Raw genomic sequence first — 22,795 nt, forward strand, 5'->3', positions numbered from 1 at the left:
ATGAGAAGGCCCTGAACAAGCCCAATAAAAACCGGCTTCGTTCTGTCGTTACGTCGACAATACGTTCTATGTTTGGCCATGTGGACGGGACAGCTCAAGTGAATTTCTTAGTCACCTGGATTCGCTACACACCCCCTCCCCCATACACTGAGATGCAATATGCACTTATGGAGATGGCGATAGTATCACGTACACAAGGTGTGTAACAGGGCAGTGCATTGTCGGGTCTGTCATTTGTATTCAGGCAACTCACATCAAAAAGTTTCCAATGTGATTATGGCCCCACGACGTGAAAAAATAGTCTTTGAACGTGGGATGGCAGATGGAGCTGGACGCATGGAACATTCCACTTTAGGAAATCGTTAGGAAATTCAATACCAATACCCAATTTAAGGCACTACTTCTCACCACTGAACCACACAGTGGCTACCGACCTTCACTTAACGACCGAGAGCAGCGGCGTATGCGTAGAGTTGTCAGTGCAAAGACAAGCAACACTGAGTGAAATAACCGTAGAAATTAATAGACATAGGACGAACGTATTCGTTAAGACAGTGCGGTGAAATTTGGCGTTATTGGGCTACGGCAGCAGATGAGCAGTGCGAGTGCCTTTGTCAACAGCAACACATCGCCTGTCCCGTGCTGGTGCCCATATCGGTTGGACCCTAGATGACTGGAAAACCGCGGCCTGGTCAGATGTGTCCGATTTCAGTTGTGCAAGAGCTGATGGCAAGGTTCAAGTATCGCGGAGACCCCAAGAAACCATGAACCCAAGTTGTGAACAAGACATTGTGGAAGGTGGTGATGGCTCCATAAGCGATTACTTTGGAGAACATTCTGGACAGTTCGAGTCAATGTTTTGACCACGCAGATCGTCCGACGTGGTTCACTGCGAACATATATGGAACGTTATCGAGAGGTCAGGTCCTTCACAAAAACCAGTGCCGCTTTCGATATTATTGACAGCTATAGAGGCAGTATGGTTTAATATTTCTGCAGGGGACTTCCAACGACTTGTTGAGTCCATCCCACTTCGAGTTTCTGCACTACGCCGGGCAAAAGGAGGTCCGACACTATAATAAGAGGTATGCCATGAAACTTCTACAGTTTATAGTGGAGGCGGAACAAGATGGCGATCTCTCATTTCTTGATGTGCTAGTCCATCGACAACCAGAGCGCAATGTGGGATACAGTGTGTATAGAAAATCAGTAGATATTGATCTGTATCTGCATACCTCCAGTAGTCACCACAGCTCCAAGCCTGTAGAAGTTTCACACACACTTGTTCAGGGGCTACCATCCATCTGCAACCAAGGCAGCCTTCCATCTAAGCTGTAACACCTCGAGATGACATTGCGGAGAAGCAGTACTGCTGCACGTCGATCAGACGTGCACTTAGACAGGCTGTGCCCCGAAACCAGCAGGAACGAAAAGAAGAGCAAAAATCACTAGCGTGCATCCCGTTAGTCCGCAATACTTCAAGAAAAATTGGCATTATCATGTTAAATGTTTATCTCCTCTGTCCCCTGTAATATCGACATTAATAGGTCCAGTGAAGCGTAATCTAGGCCTTCGCAAACCAAACCCCACCGTCAGCCCCTTGGCAATGCGACAAGGCATACATTGGGGCTATTGTACGCACAGTAGAAGGGAAGTTCTGAGAACATAAACGACTGACCGCCAGTTAGCAGTTGCCGACCATGGTTTAAAAACTGCCCGTACTATGTTATACAACAATGCCAAAAGTACTTTACCAGTCTTCCTCCTTCGGGGATTGCGTGATTAAAGAGGTCACTGAAATCAGATTTCAAGATAGTCTAATTAATAAATATAGCGGCCTACAATTGAGTCAGGTGCGAAAGCTTATACTGAGACCCGAGAAAGAGTAACATCCCCCCATAGTGAAGTCCGTACCCAACAGCGATAGCGCGGAGAACAGAGAGCAGATCCTGGGGCCGGGAGTCGATATCCCGACCACCGAGGCTATCGTTCGGATATCAGTAGGAGCGGAGTGGTAAAGCACGCTGACAAGAGTGAACGAGAAGTCATCAGGGACCATCTGAGTATTGCAACAAGTCTGTTTTCCGAAATATCGTAAAGCAATTACCAGGTGACCGGGGTCGGAAGCCCGAGAATTCTATAAGTTAGAATTACGCTGGGTAAACATCAGATCGTATTTGGAGTATAGATGTTGTCGAAAAAATGTTCTTATATTGTAACCATGAACGGAATAGCTTCCACAGTTTAACACTGAATAAATTATGAGACTATGAGAATAACTTCTGACTTCATCATCTTTTGGTTGTAATTAATAGTCACATAATGTCTTCACACTAACATGAATTTTTAAGAAAATAGACAAAATAAGGTAATGTTATCAAACTAGCTGTCTGTAAAAACAGCAGAAATAAAACAATGTAAACATATGTGAAAATCGACACATTTCACTGAAAATTTCAGCAGGCGTGCTCACAGTGACTGAATGAATAAAGTGCAATTCTTGAAAACTTTCCAGTTATCTCTGTATCATGTCGGCCTTAAGCTCACCGATCACCGTTTCAGAGTGCCATGATGTGGAGCACTCAGGTTTGATACCCGGAACTGTCAGGGAATTTGTCTTGATGGGAGGCTGGACTGGTGTGCATGTAGCCTCGTGAGACGTAGAGGAACTGCTTGAATGAGCAGTCGCAGCTGGATGGTTTGGAACGCTGAAAACGGGAGAGGGGGCCATGTGCTGACCCAGTGCCCAGTAGCGGCTGGGGGACTGTAGATTAAGAGGGGCGGCATATCTGCCAAGGCTTTTTTGTTGGCTTTTTAAATATATTCCTACAAAGTGGAATCCAGTTCTGCCATCACATTAACCAAATCCTGAAAAATAGCAGGATTCTCTGAATTATCTGTTTCGTCATGTCCCCCGTAGTACAAACTTCTCACAGAACTTTAGACAGTGTATCTTTACTAAGGACGTAACTATTTTCTGAAGCATCTTCATTAAACCGGTTTATTATTTATGGCTCGAAAATAAACAGATGATTAAAATATGACGTCATTGATCAAAGCCTGTATTTCAGTGGGCCTAGTCCAACGGAATACTAATTTACACACGTTGGTTTTTTCGCCTTCGCTATTGCTCAACTGAAGAAAGGGATACTACTACTAGCGAAGGCGAAAAAAAGCGATAAATCTAAAACTTGTATTTTGCACGTCAGGCATAGGACACAAGTGCTAGCGAAAGCAAAAAAGGAGAATAGGATAGTAGTACTAGCGAAGGTGAAGAATGACAACAAACGTAAAATTTTTATCCTGTACTTCAGTTGACCTATACAGATCAGTTGAAGGATATGATACTAATGCTACGAAAAAAGTTCATATGCAATATTGCAACATTTGCATGGGAAACCTCAGTAAACATGTATGGTTGGTATCCTTTACATAAGCTGACCTATGAAGGTCAACTGAAGTATATCTTACAAATTTTGCGTATGTCTGTTTCTCTTTTCGTCTTCGTAAATACTAGTATCAAGTGTAAAATAGAATACTTGTACTAGTGAATCCAAAAAAAGGTCAAACGCAAAATTTCAAAGCCGACAGGTTGTATCACTTCCTTCAGTATTCCCAACTTTTTAATCCTTACTCTGTAAGCTGTATTCTTTGACATCTTATACTGACTTTTCCAAACATAGAGAACTCGACGCTACTGTTTATGTGTAGTACTCTCAATTTAGGTTTTTTTTTTAATTTTTACAGCTAAGTGATAAGTGTCAGTTACCACATCTGTGGTCCAAGGACGTTCTGCAGCGTTCGTTAACAGACACGTGTAACAGGAGAAAACATTTCTTATTTTCAAGCCACCAGTCTGCATGTTTATATAAAATGGGAGTAAATTTTCTAGTACATCTACTTTTGTTTTTGCACGTTTTTTTGTCAACGAGACGTTTGAATGAGGCGCAGCTCCATTCGAGTGTACTTCGCCCACTTCGGACGGATGCCACCCTAAGCACCCCTAACACAACGCACTGCCCATTGTAGACGTAGACCACGGGTTAACTACGAAAAGCGGGTTCAAGTGATGTGGGAAGCAGTGGTCATGTAAACGTAAAGAGACTTGCACATAGTAGATTAGAATGGTTAGCTATGGCAAGCAAGTCTTCCCACTGAAGACATAACAAAAACACAGAAGGGTACATATTAGTCTCTGTCTTAGGTAAGGAATAAAGCTTCAGATTTACTGCACTCAGAAGCCGTAGATTTACGTCATTAAAACTTTAAACGATATCAGTTCATCTGTAGTATTCTGTCGGTGAAGCGGACGAATAACTGCTTTGCACGCAGGGTGACATGTGGTGCTCACATGTTGTGCAGGCAGAGGACGTGCTGGTGACTGTGGAGCAGGGCACCCTCCAGGGAAAGACGGCCACCGGCGTCTACAACACGTCCTACACGGCCTTTCTGGGTATCCCGTACGCTGTGCCACCGCTCGGAGAGCTGCGATTCAAGGTGAGTTACACAGTGGGAAAGTGTGCTGATGTTAGAGCCGTTCATGTGCCGTACGATCTCACTGAGGACTTCTTCAATTGGCATTCTATATCTGTGAATCAGCTCTTTCCATGTGACCAGATTCTTTGCTGAAGGAAAGCCTTTGAACTGTAAAACTTGTAAATATTGTGACATTAAAATGCGTGTAGTGACAAACATGTCACAGAAAAAAACGTCTGGATAAGCAGTGAATACAGCTTCCAGATGCGTGTAGAAGAGTGTACAGTGCTTTAGATAACGCTAATGTTTCTCCGCCAGTGCAAGACGGAACACAGCCTCTGTGGCACAGCGCCACCTGCAAAATAGGCAACACATGTATACGTCACGAGTAAATTCAACGATGTAAAAGAATTAAACTGAAGAAGATGGTATGACCATCAAATCGCTTAGTGACGTCCAAATAAGAATAAAATTGAATGAGCCATTCTTTTCACAAAAAATGTAGTAAGACCGATCTCGACAACTAAAGAGGCATATCTCTGGTATCAGTCAGCTATGAAATTTTTTCTGGAGCCCTGCTAACTGTAGTCATAACCAAATGACTCCCAGCTAGGAGAATATCAGCTAAAGGATCCTTGTACGGAGACCGTGCGGTTAAAGGCGCTGCAGTCTGGAACCGCAAGACCGCTACGGTCGCAGGTTCGAATCCTGCCTCGGGCATGGGTGTTTGTGATGTCCTTAGGTTAGTTAGGTTTAACTAGTTCTAAGTTCTAGGGGACTAATGACCTCAGCAGTTGAGTCCCATAGTGCTCAGAGCCATTTGAACCTTGTACGGAGAATATGCAAAGCCTGAAGATCATCCTTACTCACCAAGTCACGAACGACATTCGTGCCTAGCAACCCAAGTGTCGATAGACACAAGAAGCGGGCCTAGATGAAGGGACCACCAGAATAGTCTATGCCGCTCTGAGGAACATGATCTCAAAAGTCAAACATAGAAGTGAGCTCTCTGAGAGTTTTACCTTTCAAACAGGAGTTAGACAATGCAATGGACCTCATGCATGCTCTTCAGCTGCACCCTGGAGAAGGTTTACAGCGAATGGACTTGCAAGCTACCATCGAGAACTGAAATGAAGATTGGATACACCAAAGGTAACCTCAATGATCCCCGCCTAGCCCTTGCAAATGATCTTCTGATCTTAGACGACAATGTATAGGACGCTACTCACAAACTACAGAACCTCTACAACACAGTTGCGAAGGCCGATTTGAGGGTTAATACACAAAAAAGTGAGTTCATTGCTAACAAAAGGGAACACCATCTGCATTTTGATTAGAAGACACAACCATTCATGTAGCCTGCAGTCATTTATTTAGGAAATTGGATCTTAGCTGATAGGAGTGAAAACTTAACAATAGGTGCCAGTTGTGGCTAGTTGGAGAGAGTCTACCAATCCTGTAGCGAAACGTACAACTCCGTTTCCAAGAACCTTTAACTCAAGTATTGCAACTCAGCAGTGCAAAGTAGATCCCTCCGTATTCTGCGCCTCTGAGGGCCTCTCGATCAGCGGGAATGGTCAACCCAGGAAACTAGAGGTAAAGGTACGGAAAATCCTAAGGACAATACTACGACCAATAAGAGAAGACGATCGCCCCTGCATTATCAGATACAACAGTCAGCTGTAGAGTCTCCAAGAGGACATATCACACGTACCAGGAAAAAGCGACTGGCCTTCTATGCATGTCAGGATCTTTAGTATCGCCGGGAAATCAGACCTGGGGCTACTTGAAATCCCACCAGAAACCATACAGGATCGCTCTCAGTTCCGGCAAATCGCTTTACACTCTACAAGGGATATTCCCAGTGTCCCTTACCAGCAAAAAGAGCACAGAACCAGCCGACCGAAGTGGACCGATGATAGGAAGCTTGCTCACAGCCAGAAAATGAAAGCTTTCAGTGATAAGAAGAAACAAAAGGTTCGTGTAAAGAGTCAAAACGAGCGCCGTGGTCCTAAGCAGGCCCAGAGGAAAAGAAGAAGAAGAAGAAGAAGGAGAAGAAAAAATGGAAGTCGCATTGTACCAATAATTGATTGTGTGTGTACGATCTTCCAGAGGATAAGAGGAACTTTAAAGCGATGTGAAGCAAAGAATAGCAAAACATATACGTCAGCGATCAGTGTCACATGAGGAGTACTGCTGATTTCCCGTGAGAGATTATTTTATAATTCACTTTTTCGTCACAATACGGTACCTGCGTAATACTCCTCTGACATTTTAACAGTTCGTAATGTTGCATACTAGAATCAATAATTTAGTATAATAATAATACGCACATAATATATCATACTGTGTATGACGAAAAGGGACAAGTGATAACTCTTCATGTGATATATTTTATGTAATAGGAATAGTGTAACCATATGTTGAGATAAACCGTTGATGCGATGAATTCCTGTATCTTATTCCTATTATGTGATAAAAGTCTCGAACAACTACGGGTAATCTAACAACGATGACGGGAAAGTAAAAATTTAGACCTCCTAGACACGATCTTTTCGACGGAGTAACAAATGAGAAAGGGATTATTACCATATTACTGTTACAGGAACAATTGTCAGTAAATAGGACAACTAAGAGTATTTCGTTGGGTGACAATGCTATGTCTATCAACTTACTTAAAAGACAATATGCGCACACTGGACTCGCATTCGGGAGGACGACGGTTCAATTCCGCCTCCAGCCGCCCTGATTTAGGTTTTCCGTGATTTCCCTAAATCGCTCCAGGCAAATGCCGGGATGGTTCCTTTGAAAGCGCACGGCCTCCATTCTTCTCCGTCCTTCCCTAATCCGATGAGACCGGTGACCTCGCTGTATGGTCTCCTTCCCCAAACAACCCAACCCCAACAATATGCCCACATTTATTCCAAATCCGGCAAATGTCGAACAATATTACGTTTAAAGCTGAAATATATTGTAAACTGAGCTCTAGATAAACAAGTACGAAGAGAAGCAATAAAAGACGACAAAAATAAACCTTGATTTTATGGTACCATTTAGAGACCGTTGCACAAACAGGCTGCTACTCTCTCACTACAAAAGAGACTGCAGAGAAATTGATTAACAAAGGTTAACAGAAACTTTTGGGTTAGTAAGAACAGACATGCGTGCTACTTATAGTGATTTTCAATGTCTGACCCTCGTGGAATATCTATCAGAAAGTATGGGAGGTTCTGGTTATAAATAACGTCACTGAGCGGGGCCCAATCTTTTATTCAGTTTCTCGTGGTTCCGTCTCGTATTTAAAATGAAGACAGCGGATAGAAAGCAGAAATATCAAATATGCCATACAACATTATATTTACTCAAGAAATTACGAATTTATCAATGTTTGACAGCAGCTCATATGTATCGAGTCTGTATTTCTCCGCGACGTCCCGCATGACCGCAAAAGGGTAATGTGCACCAAGAAAGCGTAACAGGTCATTTTCAGTTTTCACAAATAACACAGGCCAACGAAAATTTTTTTGAAAAACTTTTTATACTTTGATAGCTGATCATTATAGATTTTTATGAGCGGAATCCAAATCTAGCCTTAGCTTTTTTGTATCACCCATAGTTTTCGAGCACTATACTTTTTACTACATAGTATAAAAATCTTAGGGTATAGGGTAAACGTGGAAATTAACAAAACGCTTTATTACAACATAAGCATGGTTTGTATTTACAATAAGCTACTTAAAACAATGATATGTGTTAATAGAGGTTTCACTTGTTAGCTGGAATTGGTTTATATTTTCCTTCTCTTTTTTGTTTGAAGCTTCTTGTGTAGCTTTTTCGACGATGAGTAGCTTGCTGAACTTCTCGGTGAAGTGATCAACAATTGTCCCCGTCCTGCTGGTGGTACAGCAGCCTTAGCAGCGTTTTTCCATCACTTTAATGTCCTGATGAAAACACTCTACTTGTTCCTCAGTAACATCTCCTCCTATCTCGTCCTGGAAGTAATCAAAATGACTGTTCAGAAAGTGAACTTTCACGCTCTTTAAACATCCTAAAGTTGTAAACTTCTTTAACATTGTAGCTATAATGGAAACATATTCTGGGTCTTTTCCATGTCATAAGAACTTTGTAATGACTTACTTGAATTATACCCATGCTTCTTTCACGTTTAAGGTCGTTTTGGATTCAAAGTTAACATCAATTTTCCAATGTCAGGTCCGACAAAGACTCCTTCTTTTAGTTTAGCTTCTGAAAGGTGTTGAAACTTTTGGCAGAGATACTAACATGGTCCATCTTTAGGCAAACCTTTAAAAGCTGTTTCATTAAGCCTAACTTTATATGTAGAGGTGGTAGGAGTACGTTTTTTGGATCTACAAATTTTTTGCGTAGAACGTTCTTCTCACCAGGTTTTAAAGACTCTCTTATAGGCCAGTTCTTTCTGCACCAGTGTTGATCCCTAGCCTTACTGTCGTATTCACATAAGAAACATGGAAATTTGGTAAAGCAACCTTGCTGACCAAGGAACATACATGTTACTTTTAGATCGCCACATATCACCCAACCATGAGCATAATAGCCTATTTTATTTAGCACTATTTCTAGGTTTTTGTTGCTTTCTTTCATATATACAGAATGTCCAACAGGTATAGATGCATACATGTTACCAGTGTGTAAACAGCCTTTAAACTAGTTTTGGATGAATCAATAAACAGCATCCAGTTTTTCTTTTGGTATTCAATACCACACTCACTCATCAGACTGGGAACGTCTGAGCAGTACACTATATTACCCTCTTGTTGAAAAAACTTCTTTCTATACATGTATACGCTGGTTCCAGCTGCCAATAAGTTCCTTTCTTTTAATCTAGAGCCAAGCAATTCAGCTTTTTCTTTCGTTAAGCCCAGATCCGTAACCAAATCGTTAATCTCGGCCTGAGTAAGCAATTTGGGCTCTAGACGTTTTGTGTTACAATTGAATTCATCATTATCTGGTTTATCTAAATCACATTGTAGACCAGAAAATACTTCGGTTGGAATAGAATTTAAATAATCTGGTGGTTCAGGAACCGACAAATCTAAACCATGTCCCACGGTCGGATGGCACGCGGAAAGGGGGGGGGGGGGGGTTTGGCGGGGTTGTTTGGGAAGGAGACCAGACAGCGAGGTCATCGGTCTCATCGGATTAGGGAAGGACTGGGAAGGAAGTCGGCCGTGCCCTTTCAAAGGAACCATCCCGGCATTTGCCCGGAGCGATTTAGGGAAATCACGGAAAACCTAAATCAGGATGGCCGGACGCGGGATTGAACCGTCGTCCTCCCGAATGCGAGTCCAGTGTTTAACCACTACGCCACCTCGCTCGGTGCACGCGGAAGGTTAAGGTAGCTTATTACCTTCTTGTTATTCGAATTATAGCCGGTAGTATCAATACTACAAAAGTAGAAATCATCAGAATGATATCTTGGCTCCCTCCATATCATAGGAACAACAAATCTGAAGGCTTTTTTCTCCTTTTAGGACCACTTACTCAGATCTTCAACACAAACATAACAAACCTTATGCGGCGACCAAGATTTATTTTGATCATCAAGTTTAGATCCAAAGTATGATAGATAAACCTTTTTCACAAAGCCTGTAATGTTTCTTTGGTGTTTTTAAATCACAAATTCACCACAAATATAACAAAAACTGTCAGCAGAATTTTTACAACAACGATTAGACATTGTACTGAGCACATGTACAGGAAACGGGAAAGTGAGGTTAGGTTGACAGTAAACAAAACACCATCTGTTAACACAAAAATAGAATCGACCTTTTTTTTGCCAGCAAATGTTTTCCAGCAGAGCTACCAACGTTATCTACATTCATTACACCTACTTTTTAAATTATTTTAACTATATAAAAGGTGTTAAATTCTTTAAAAAGTTGCTTAATTTTATAAATTTAACTGTAAAATTTGAAGAAATGGTGGGTGATACAGTTTTTTAAGTATCATATTTGGATTTCCCAACCTAAAAAACATAACAATTAGGTATTTTCAGCAAGTAAGGTTTTCCATCGTTGGCCTGTGTAATCAGACAAAATCAGCAGTACTTTAAGGTTGTGTGCTGGCTGACGTTGCAGTTGTGTACAAGGAAAGATCGGCATTGGACGATCGTAAGGCAGCGCATCTTTCAATACGCTTTAGACAAGTATGTTTGGAGCAAGATCTTAAGGGATGGGAAAAGACCTATCGTGGTTTAATACATGAAGTGGAAAGCAGCTACGAAAGAAAGAGAGCTTCATTAGAGACTCAACGGAAGTGAAAACATAGCAAACATACAAAAGTTAAACAAAGCGAAAGAGATCATAAGGAGATTAGCGAGAGAAGCGTTCAAAGACTCTGGAAGTGAAATTTGGTTAAAACTCTAACAGGTTTTGGTCTAATGTAAGATGTGTAAGCAGGCTGAATCATTCGTTCAGTCACTCAATGATCATACACCCACGAAACGAAAGATATCACAGAGAAGAGGTTAATACTGAATTCGGTCCTCCGGAACCGTTTCACAGTGCAAAACAATAATGCGGTCTCTCCTTTCAGTCATCCAGCAAATAAATGAGGACGTAGGTTTCAAGTTCTACTCTGAGATAAAGAGGTTGGCACGGGAGAGGAATGGGTTCACCACTGGAGTGCTTTACTAGGCGTGGAGGTGTGTCCTTGACTTCCTCCCATCTCTGAACAGACTTGTGCAGCCAGTTAGAGGGGAGGATCTACATCTGAACACGTACTCCAAAATACAAAACAACTTGGCGTTATTGTCATTGTTATGGGCGAAAGAAGCGATAAGAAGAGAGGAAATTATAGGATCAGCTCGGGATCGAACCTTAAGCCTAAGTTTTATAGTCTGGAACTTAAGCGAAAAGTGTGAGGTCATGCACATGGGTGCTAAAAGGAACTCGTTAAACTTCGGTTACACGATAAATCAGTCTAATCTAAGAGCCGTAAATTCAACTAAATACCTAGGTGTTGCAATTACGAACAACTTCAATTGGAAGGAACAAATAGAAGATGTTGTGGGGAAGGCTAACAAAAGACTGCGTTTTATTGGCAGGACACTTAGAAAATGTGACAGATCTGCTAAGGAGACTGCCTACAGTAGGCTTGTCCGTCGTCTTTTAGAATATTGCTGCGCGGAGTGGGACCCTTACCCGATAGGACTGACGAAGTACATCGAAAAAGTTCAAAGAAAAGCAGCACGTTTTGTATTATCGCGAAATGTGGGAGAGTGTCACAGAATGATACAGAATTTGTGATGGAAATCATTAAAAGTAAGGCGTTTTTCGTTGCGACGGAATCTTCTCACGAAATTTCAATCACCAACTTTCTCCTCCGAATGCGAAAATATTTTGTTGACACCGACCTACATGGGGAGGAACGATCACCACGATAAAATAGGAGAATTCAGAGCTCCTGCGGAAAGGTATAGGTGTTCAATCTTTCCGCGCGCTGTACGAGATTGGAGTAATAGAGAATTGTGAAGGTGGTTCGATGAATCCTCTGCCAGGCACTTAAATGTGATTTGCAGAGTATCCATGTAGATGTAGATAGATGTAGTTCCATAGACATATTTCTGTACAAACCATTAATAAGTTCCAGAATGAGATTTTCACTCTGCCGTGGAGTGTGAGCTGATATGAAACTTCCTGGCAGGTTAAAACTGTGTACTGGACCGAGACTCGAACTCGGGAACTTTGCCTTTCGTGAGCACGTGCTCTACCATCTGAGCTACCTAAGCATGACTCACGCCCCGCCCTCACAGCTTTACTTCTGCCAGTACCTCGTCTCCTACATTCCAAACTGCTTTCACGTGTGCAAGTTCTGCAAGGTTAGCAGGAGAGCTTCTGTAAAGTTTGGAATGTAGCAGACGAGGTAGTGGCAGAAGTAAAGCTGTGATGACTGGGCCTGAGTCGTGCTTGGGTAGCTCAGTTGGTAGAACACTTGCTCGCGAAAGGCAAAGGTCCCGAGTTCGAATCTCGGTCCGGCACACAGTTTTAATCTGCTAGGAAGTTTCATTAATAAGTTGTTTGCAAAATAGAAACTGCACTGTGTCATGGGTAGTAAGGAGTCCTACTAGTTCATTTGCTTCATTTACTCACGAAAGCCAACGGTTTAGGTGGATTAAAGTTCCTTTCTTCAACATATGTCTAAATCTCAGAGTGATTTTAGTAGCTGACTGAAAGCGACCATTATTTCATCAGCTATAATTTCACTGAAACATCCAGTTCCACAGCGGAAACAATGACCTGCAGTAACATTCAATATACGGTTATCACTTTGATTTTTGTTGTATTGATCTAACACTTGGTGAATCTCCGCAAAGAAAACATAGAAAATCAGGAGAATTCAACGTGTCGCGTAGCTCGCAGTACATGTGTGTGGTTCGAAGAGCATCATGAATAGTTTACCATAATCCCCTGGACACTAAACTCCCCGAGAGCACAATATGTCGAACTTTAGAAAGGCAACACTCTCCTAACAGATTTCTTTGAAAGACAATTGGTATCATTTCAGTTAAAGGTGGCTGGTTAGTACCAATATCATTGGAAGAACGCTTAGGAACAACGATTCCGTACCCACGTTACGAGTGTGAACATGACATTTTACTAAGGTAGCAATGAACACAAAAGTGAAGAACTGAATGAACTTGTTACGTGGCTTACGAAATGCAGTGGTGGTTTACCGAAATAAATATGACAAAAGCGTCTCTAGCTACACAGTAGCAACATCCGCAGAGACGGACAACTGAAACAGGGGCCCAGAAAGAGGAATGTTAATTATTTATAGTCTGATATACAATTAATTCCACAAATTTGTTGTAGGTGCTGGGTAACATCTAATATTGCTTAATGGTAATGGTCGTAGAAAGACTGGGAGTCACTGATGTACATAAATATTCCGTAAATCATCTGAAGGTGTTTGGCGGAGAGTACTTCTGATACCACTAACTGTTCCCCTCTTCCCACGTCTGGTGCGTTTTTTTCGTTGTGGTCATCTTTCGAGACGTATCTGGGAAGAATTAATCCATTGTATGACTCTTCCTGTGTCCACGTCTCGCAGTTTCAATAGCCAATGTTTCCCTTCTTTGAGCATCCCTGCAACTCTCTCGCGTCAACTAAACAATCCCATGGCGAAACTCGCCGCTCGTCGTTGGCCCTTCACTACTCCTTCCATTAACCGTATGTGCTAAAAGTCCGACACTACTGAGAAATAATGAAAGATCGCTCAAACAAATATTTCGCAAGCCACTTCTTTCAAGGATGAATGACAGTTCCTTAAATTTTTGTCTGTGAATCTCACTCTGACATCTGCTTTTCATATCATTTGCTTTATGTGATCATTTCACTAAATCTCTCTCGACATGGTGCTCCTTGAATTATGCTACATACTGTTTACCAACATTTGTCGTCAGTAGTATACCTGTGCAGTGGTAGAGTCACTGCACCATTCATGAATCCTCTCCAGTTTCTCCTGGCGTCGCTACCTTCTTATAGACAACCGCAGCATCTGTGAACACCCTTACGAAACTTCCGACGTTTTTTACTAGATAATTTACATTTTCCTTGCGGTTATCCTAAACTTACCTTTATAGCTGCCTAGTTTGTTCTTATGGAGTGGCGCGTTTTCTATATCCAAGGAAATCCTGAATCGATTCCGAAATACAGTCTGATACACGGTAAGCTGGTACTATTTCTCACTAAACGGCAGTGCGGGGTACTGCCAAATGCCTTCACGGATTCCAGGAGCACGGCATCAAACTAACCATCGTTATCCACTGCGTTATGGATCCCGCGGTGGAACAGAGCAAGATGAGTTTCGCAAGATCTGTGTTTGAGGAATCCACGTTGATTTTTATAGAAAGAGATTATCTTTCTCCACGTCATAGTTCTTGAGCACGAAACGTTTCATAATTCTGCTACATATTGACGTCTGTGATATAGGCATATAGTGATGTACATTAATCGCACGGCCTTTCTTGAATACGGAAATGACCTGCGCATTTTTCCATTTGCTAGGTACTCTCGAAATTCAGTATTTCGGTCTTCTCTGAGTTACAGTTCATTTCAGTGCCCGTATGGCCAATGAATAGATGATCTTGAACCGCTTACCGATATTAGCTCTTAGAGCTTTTAGTTAGTTTTGTTGGTAACATTTTATGTTCAGAGTCATTGCTCTCCTTACGCTCATTTTGGCTTCGTTCAGCTTTAGTTTTTTACGCAAGGTTTTGACTTCTCACAAGTCTGTGATGGACCTGTCTTTGTCTACGTACTAGTTTTATAACATGGCTGCTAAACTGCTATGAGTGCTCCCCATCCCTTCCTACAAATCTTGGCACATGCTTTTCTAAGGCATATTTAAACACGCTTTTCCATTTGCGCTCTACATTTCCGTTCTCAGTACTGAATATTTGATTTGACCACTCAGATACTATGCACTTAATATCTTGTGACTCTAGAAAAGCAAAAATATTTTCCTAAGTGTGTTTGTTGCTAGGAGATCTAGGACATTACCTTTACGAGTTGATTGTTCTGCCTACCTAAAACTGAGTGACAGCCCAAACATGCGAGACGGTCGTCCTCACAGCCTGCTAGCCAACAGTTATCGACGCCAAGCAAAATTACTGTGGAACTCCATCTGCATGACACGGACTTCAATGTGGGACAGGAGCTCTTGAATCTTGTGTTGAATACGCCAGGCTGGGAAATTTCCCTGCGCCTCTCATACTGAGTGGTTTCGATGCCAATGTGAGACTAAGAATATGCTTTGTGCAGGCACCGCAGCCAGCAGAAAGATGGGAGGGCGTCCTGAACGCCACAGAGTACGGCAGCGACTGCGTGCAGGAAGACGGCAGCGGCTCTGAGGACTGCCTCTACCTGAACGTCTTCGTGCCAGGCGTGCCTCAAGAGGGGGCAGGGCTGCCCGTGCTCTTCTGGGTGCACGGCGGAGGGTTTGTACGTGGCAGCGGCTCCGACTACGGCTACGGCCCCGACTTCCTCATCTCGTACGACGTCATATTCGTCACCATCAACTATCGCCTCGGACCTCTCGGTATGTGGACACAACTGAATCTAAGCTAAGCGCATCAGAGAGTAGTGACAGGACCAATAGTCCTCAGGTGTTAATTATTCCGTCAGATATTCCAGAATAGATAGGAAGAGTTGACTATGAGCAAACGCGAGAAACGCGAGATGTATACTACAAGATAAAGACAAGTAGTGTTCTATCGTTGTTACCAAAAACCTCGAATAGTTCTTGACCGATTTACTTCACATATATATGAAGGAAATCGGTCAAGTCAAATTTATAACTTTATATTTCTGTATATTATGAACCACATCATTACTTTCGTATACTGAGATGTCTGTCACGAGATATTTCAACGAATATACCTGCTCAGTTACCCTATTCTGGTCTTCTTACTTGTTCCCGTTCCATTTTAATTACTTTTTGTCTTATTTCAGAACAGTAGCTCGATTAGTTCGAAAAAATAGTATTCAAATTAATCGCCTTTTCTAGTAAGGCGCTTTTATATTCTGCTTTCATAACCCGGTCGTTAAAAATAGTGTTATTAAACTTGTCCCGTTCCAGGTTAGTCCTCTTGGCACTTTTAGAATTTCAGTCTTCTAAAACCCTGTAGATATGCTTACAGAATGAGTGTTGACAGACCAAACGCATGTTTAATCTATGGTTTACAGTAAAAAACTCTTCGTTTGAAGTTATTTTAGTTTCATCATTTTGTGATGTCATTGCGCTCAACATATATATGAATCATCCGCGTTATTATTCTGTTAGCATTGCTACACGTTTATCGCACACAACTGAAAACGAGAGTAATAAATGCAGTATGCAGTGCCACGTGAAGAAACATAGAACTATTACTTTTCTTTACCTCGGTGCAGGTTTCTTTAGCACTGGTGACGAAGTGGTCCCTGGCAACGCGGGCCTCAAGGACCAGCAGCTAGCCCTAGCCTGGGTGCAGAGCAACATCGCCAGGTTCGGCGGAGACCCCCAGCGAGTCATGCTGTTCGGACAGAGCGCTGGGGGCGGGGCAGTCTCGCTACATCTCGTGTCACCAACATCGGCAGGTTGGTAACCCCCGCTACTCAGTCAACCCCGTCGCTGAACACGATTTACTTACAGCTGCTTCAAGACAGTATCTCTTACCTTTCCGTACAAAACGTTAGCTACTATCTTAAAAGAACTGCGAGCGGTCTAAGGCGCTGCAGTCATGGACTGTGTGGTTGGTCCCGGTGGAGGTTCGAGTCCTCCCTCGGGCATGGGTATGTGTGTTTGTTCTTAGGATAATTTAGGTTAAGTAGTGTGGAAGCTTAGGGACTGATGACCTTAGCAGTTAAGTCCCATAAGATTTCACACACATTTGAACTTTTTTTTTCCTTAAAAGAACAAGTTCGTTCCTTTGTAGAGGTGTGTACGGTGTATAAATGACACGGAAGAATACTCCTATCAGAGCACAAAAAATGCGAATAAGCTCCTTTTTACTAAAAAACTCTCTCTGAAAGGTATGGTACCAGCTGCCTCATTCTATCTTCCTCTGCACCTTTAAAAATATTCCCAAAATGTTCGGCATGCGAACATATTCGTACTCATTTCAACATGTAACCCTCTGCTCAATCCCATAAGCTCATCTAACTGTAACTCGCTCACAACACACAACGCTGTAAATCGTTCTTACCCATTCATTCCCGCATGCCACCCTCATTCACTCATTCTGACCAAATGACTGTCATTATCTTTCGCGTCTCTCTCACTGTTTCTGACCCCTGCCTCTCAGCTACAGCCTCTTTCATTCTGTTCTACTAATACTCTCTCCTCTCTCTTACTGCTACTACTTCATTCATTCCTTCCTCCTGCTGCTGTCTGTACTCGCTGTCACTAACTCTCTCTTCCTCGCTGTCATTATCATAGAGTCTGTCTCTTATTACCACTTGCCCTCACCTACTACCACTATATCTTATTTACACCGGTCCCACTAGCACTGCCTCACTATGAATTACGTTCCACTGCTGCTGTGTACCTCTCTTTCTCTCACACTGTTATTGACTTCTTTGCTCTTTCTACATCACGACCACTGTCTACTATCTTCCAGTATTTTTATTTTTCCGTCTCTTTCCCAATGCCACTGTTTCCTTCTCTCTTAGCATAAAAAAAGGCGTGTATATTCGCATTCCAAAACATGTGGGGTCATTTTTAAAGGTGCAGAGGAAGGTACAATAAGGCAGCTGGTACCCCGCTTTTCTGTTAGAGTCTTTTAACAAACACGAGATATTCCCCTTTTTTACCCTCCGATATGAGCATTTATTCGCTGGTTCCCATCTTTTTCTTTCAACAACAGAGGATGTGACCCATATGAAAAGAACTTCATGAGTCAGTAAAATGATGATAAGTTAATATGAACGTGAAATAACGCGAAACTATTTAATTTTACAGCTCAGGCCGTATTTAATGTCCACAAAAGTTTTTCATGAACTTCAGTATAGCAACAACATAGAATTCCTACAAACCTTCTGATGATAATGGAGATACTATAGCGCATATATCTCTGTGCTATGTTATTTTACGAACTACGTTTACGCCTTACGCTGGATTTTAAGTGCGTATTTTACGTGTTCAAGTACGGTAATTTTGGACCTGCAAATCTCGGAAACGAATGAAGATATATGACAAATTTTGAAGGATTTTCAGATCGGGATGATAGGAATATATCGTAAAATTACAGCCATTTGCTTTGCATAGCCGTCTTGGAAATCGAAACTGAGTTTTCATACCCAAAACAATGTTTTTGGAGTGTTTCTCGATAACAGATAAAGATTTGTGAAATCGGGAAAATGGCACTTTTAGATAAATGCCTAGAGAATGTACCATTAGAATTTGGACAGTTTCCTGCCGTTACTTATTATTTAGACTTTGCCCCACACTGGATTTTGCACGCGTATTTTACGTGTAAAGTAGGCTAACTTTGAACATGAGTGTCTCGGGAAGGGATATAGTCAACAACAAAGTTTTCAAGATTATTCTAAATCGGGATCTTTGGAACGTATCTTAAAAATATCAGCCATTTACTGTGCGTTGCCGTGTTGGAATCCGCCTCTAGGTTTTTATACCCAAAAATCTCAGGAACAGCCCGTGAACGAAATGGTGCCTCACTTTAAAATGAAAATGAAAAAACAAAAAAAACCAAAAAAAACAACCAAGCGATGTGCTCCATTTTCCTGACTTGGTGGAAATGTGTAATATACAAATTTTGACCCAGTGTTGTAGGATAGTTACTTGTGAGGCGGTTCCTTTATTGGGTATACAAATGGTTCCCAGCACATGGGCTATCCAAAATATTTGATCCCTTCCCTCTGTCACCAACCGAATCATAGGTGTGAGTCCCGGATAAATCCGCTTTTTTATGCGCGATGTTTTGGAACAATTAGGTAGCGCATGCTGACGCATGGTTAGCGCTACCAGGTGGTCATGAAACCCTCCACCGTTGACGTAAGTCACAACGGCGAAGTGATATGAATGTGCAAGACAATTCTATGGAATCAGTGCATGGTGATGGGTTCACGTGGGGACATGGTAAAAATGCCAGAATGGGGTTATATCATCGTGGACCGTCCATGATGTTTGTAGGACTGCTGTAGCACTCTCAGCCATATAACAAGGCGTAACAACAGTGATCCTAGGTGGTTCTGTCATATTCTGTTGGTAGTTTTCATACTATGTCCGGAGCTTCTCATTCAGATTACTGCGAACGTAAGGGTATGTGTTTTATTTCAACTTCTCGTCAACCAAGTGAAATTTGGTATATACTTTTAGATAACTTAACAACTGCCTTCCACGTCAGCGTTGGCGTACTCACTTAAAACGTTGCGTAATCGCGTGTGGGATGCCAATACTCCAGTTTGTCACCGTTTCCTGTCCATGACTGCTTGTCAGTGAGCATTATTAATCTTTTACATAGCGGATACCGCAGCCATAAATTCATTAAGTTAATGACACATTTTTCCATTTAGGCTGTTTTTATTTATAGTTCTCTTTCCTTCCCCGAATAAATCTGTTATTCAGTGTTTAGCACACTGCATATGTAAAGAGCGCACTAGATATTGCCATCACGAAACGGGAACACTGTACAACTTTGTTACAGGACTATTCTCCCGACTGGTGGACCAGAGCGGCTCCTTTATCGCCAGGATGACCGTGGTTCAGGAGCCGCGCTACCACGCTTTCAGGCTGGGTGCCGTCCTTGGCTACGAAACGGAAGACTCCCAGCAGCTGGTGGAGTTCCTGCAGTCCGTCAACGCCACCGACCTTCTGGTGGACGAGAACCTGCTCAAGTCAGATGAAGTAAGTCATATTCTGCTCCACGCACCACTTGTTTACGCAAATAATTGTGCTACTTCTCTGCTGTCACTAATTACAGAAACAGTACTTCAAATACGCCTGACAGTTGACGTAGTAACAGTGGTACCTCAATTATTTTATATTTTCAGCAAAAACTTCTGCTAGCCTACATGGTTTGGGCCCCCACTGTGGAGCCAGACATAGATGGAGCTTTCATAACAGAATCACCGATTCGAGCACTCAACGAAGGCCGATTTAACCAGGTGCCCATTATGACAGGTGTAACGTCTGCTGAAAACGGTGCGTATTTTCGAATCTTTTCTAAAATTTCCTTCAAGGTACAAGGCAATATGCCCCCAAAGTATTGTTTCTTCCATTACTTTCCGTATCATCATCACCATCATCATCGACAGCATATGTTTCTTATTTTCTCTTTCTTGTTCTGCTTTCCTTCATTCAAGCATTATGCGATTCGCCTTTTTCGTCAGAGAGTAATTTGCTTCACACGTTTCCGTGGTCTTCCTATCATGAAGGAAATGCCACTATGGTAATGGAGAGGGCCGGTTATTATGGAGCGTAAAAATTGTAGATTGGCATAATGTTTTGAAAATTTAATTAGGTTCACATAGATGTAAGTAACGGTAGTTATTCAGAGGTGAAGTGCCTTGTACAGGATAGACTGGCATGGAGTGCTGCACCAAATCAGTTTTCGGACTGAATGTCCACATTGGACGTTCATCGATCCAAATACTCCTAATCAGGAGTGCTCTGTTCGCTGGGATCCGGCTGAAAAGATCCAAATTTCACAGTAGGTTGAGTTCTTAACCAGTCCATCTATCAGGACAAGAAATTACATGTGAAAAAATCCACTTGGAAACGGCTTGTCCTGGACAGTTGGACAGAGAATGGTAAGAAATACGTTGACATTGACCTTGGTTTAACTACAGTCTGGTGATTAACAACCATCACACATGTTTTATTGCTAGTAACGGTATCCTAGCGACAGTTCGAATACTTTCTCCCTACAATCTTAATCCTATTGCCTAAACAGACAAGTTCTTAGATGAAGCCTGAGACAGAATATTGTATGCCATTGATCGAAATGTGTGATTGCTTCATGCTGTCAGCGTGTGACTGCTTAATCCTGTAATGAATGTGTAGGACATAATATACTATTTCTTTTCTGTTACAACAATCTCCATCTGTGTGGCTGACATTTAATTGTTAACAGATTTTGTTATGTGGCAATCGTATTTGTAATTGAGCATCGTTTAGGCTAGGACTTTCTCATACTTCTTTTACGGAGATACGTCAACGCCGATAAGTTTATAATAGTCTGTAGCTATCTTAGATGTATGAAAATATTCAAATAATGTGACAAAAATCTTGTCGGTGATGAAACATAGGGCGACATACTTTTGCATAACATTCAACTAAGGAGTCTAATAACTTTGGACTAGGTGGTGGAATACTCAGCAATGCTGACCAGATTAATAATCTGAACGAAGCATTTGAAGAAGCAGTCGGTCCGTGTCTTCACTTGCCTACAACAGAAGAGCAAAGAGAAGCAGCCATCAAACTTCGGAATTTCTACTTTGGTGACGCAAATATCACGGCAGAGAATCCAGCGCCTTTGTCTACGTGAGTACAAAGAGTGAATGTGTCTAAATATCTAATACGGTTCTATACAGCACTATTCTTTTGATCTTGCCTATGTGCCCTGTTCGAATCATGTCGATATTTTCGTATAAAGAGCTGATTTACCCAATTTTCATTTTGAATTACTTCGTTGAAGTATGAGCTAAGAATGTAATAAGTTTCAGTCCATAGCTGACACATAATATTTAAGAATTTCCCATTTAATGTGTACGAAGTACTATTACAAGCAAGTACGAAGAAAAGAATACTTCCTTAAAGAATGATGTTCTCCTCAAAATCAGATGTGAAAGTAGTACTACCTGTATGGATAAACGTTTCTCATTAAAGAAAGATAAGAAATGAAATAGGGAATTTCACATGGGATCCCGGGCCGCTGAACTCCCAAAGATTATCCACCTGCTAGTAGAGTGACATGCCTTCTCTAGTCAATAAATAAATACTGCGTGGGCAACGTGGCGCCGTCTACAACCAGCCTTTCTATTTGACGGCACTCCTGCGTCTTGCGTGTTGATTTTCCCGTTTGCTTTATCAAACAGCTTTTCATTTGCCCTCACGAGACTGAGTAGACCCCGTTCCGAACCTTCCCGCTACACAAAACTTTGAGGTGGTTACCTGGAATCGGAACAGACTAGTACGCAACTCTATACAACTGGCCACCCAGGTGGTCATTCTCTAGTCGAAGAGGTATTCCTAGGTGGTCGTTTATGACGTCTCGCACCAATTATTTAAAGTTTTCCTTAATGTGTTACAAATATAACAGTGCCTCATTCATTTAGAACAAACTTGCCCTCTGCAGCGGAATGTACACTGATCTGAAAACCGTGTAGGGAGTTGGGACTCGAACCCAGAAACTTTCCTTTCGCTGGAGAAGACATAGATACATTTCCGGAGAACTGATAGATTCCGGGTTCTAAAGCCCGTCCGGCGAACAATCTTAACCTGCCAGGAAGTCCGTTTCCTTTCTGATCAAGCTACTCAAGTGCAATAGTTTGCTTTTCAACAGACATTAGCTTCAAGATTATATAAAAAGGAGGTAAGAAAATTCTTGAATTCATTATCTCTTATGTATTGTCACACTGAGTAGATAAATCTTGCTATCAAGTCCGATCCAGCACTAAAGTCCAGAAATGAATCTACGAAAACAATCTCTTGTTAGCAACAACCCTTTCACAGTTGTAGCATACTATCTCTCTAATATAACAAAATGGAACACCTATAGCCGTCCTTTAGATGTTATTTTTATATGGCCTCTAGTTTCGGTTATACAGTACATCTGTAG

General features: G+C 41.9%; 1 protein-coding gene across 1 annotated transcript in view; it reads left to right on the forward strand.

Annotated features, from left to right (window-relative positions):
- LOC124606404 (cholinesterase-like) overlaps positions 1-22,795 on the forward strand; it is a 48,743-nt gene that overhangs the window by 3,525 nt on the left and 22,423 nt on the right. The window contains 6 exon segments of the mRNA XM_047138385.1: positions 4,363-4,497; positions 15,279-15,555; positions 16,407-16,592; positions 19,661-19,860; positions 20,007-20,157; positions 21,318-21,517. Coding sequence (XP_046994341.1) covers positions 4,363-4,497; positions 15,279-15,555; positions 16,407-16,592; positions 19,661-19,860; positions 20,007-20,157; positions 21,318-21,517 — 1,149 coding nt within the window.

Source organism: Schistocerca americana, chromosome 3, assembly GCF_021461395.2.
Source record: "Schistocerca americana isolate TAMUIC-IGC-003095 chromosome 3, iqSchAmer2.1, whole genome shotgun sequence".
NCBI lineage: Eukaryota > Metazoa > Arthropoda > Insecta > Orthoptera > Acrididae > Schistocerca > Schistocerca americana.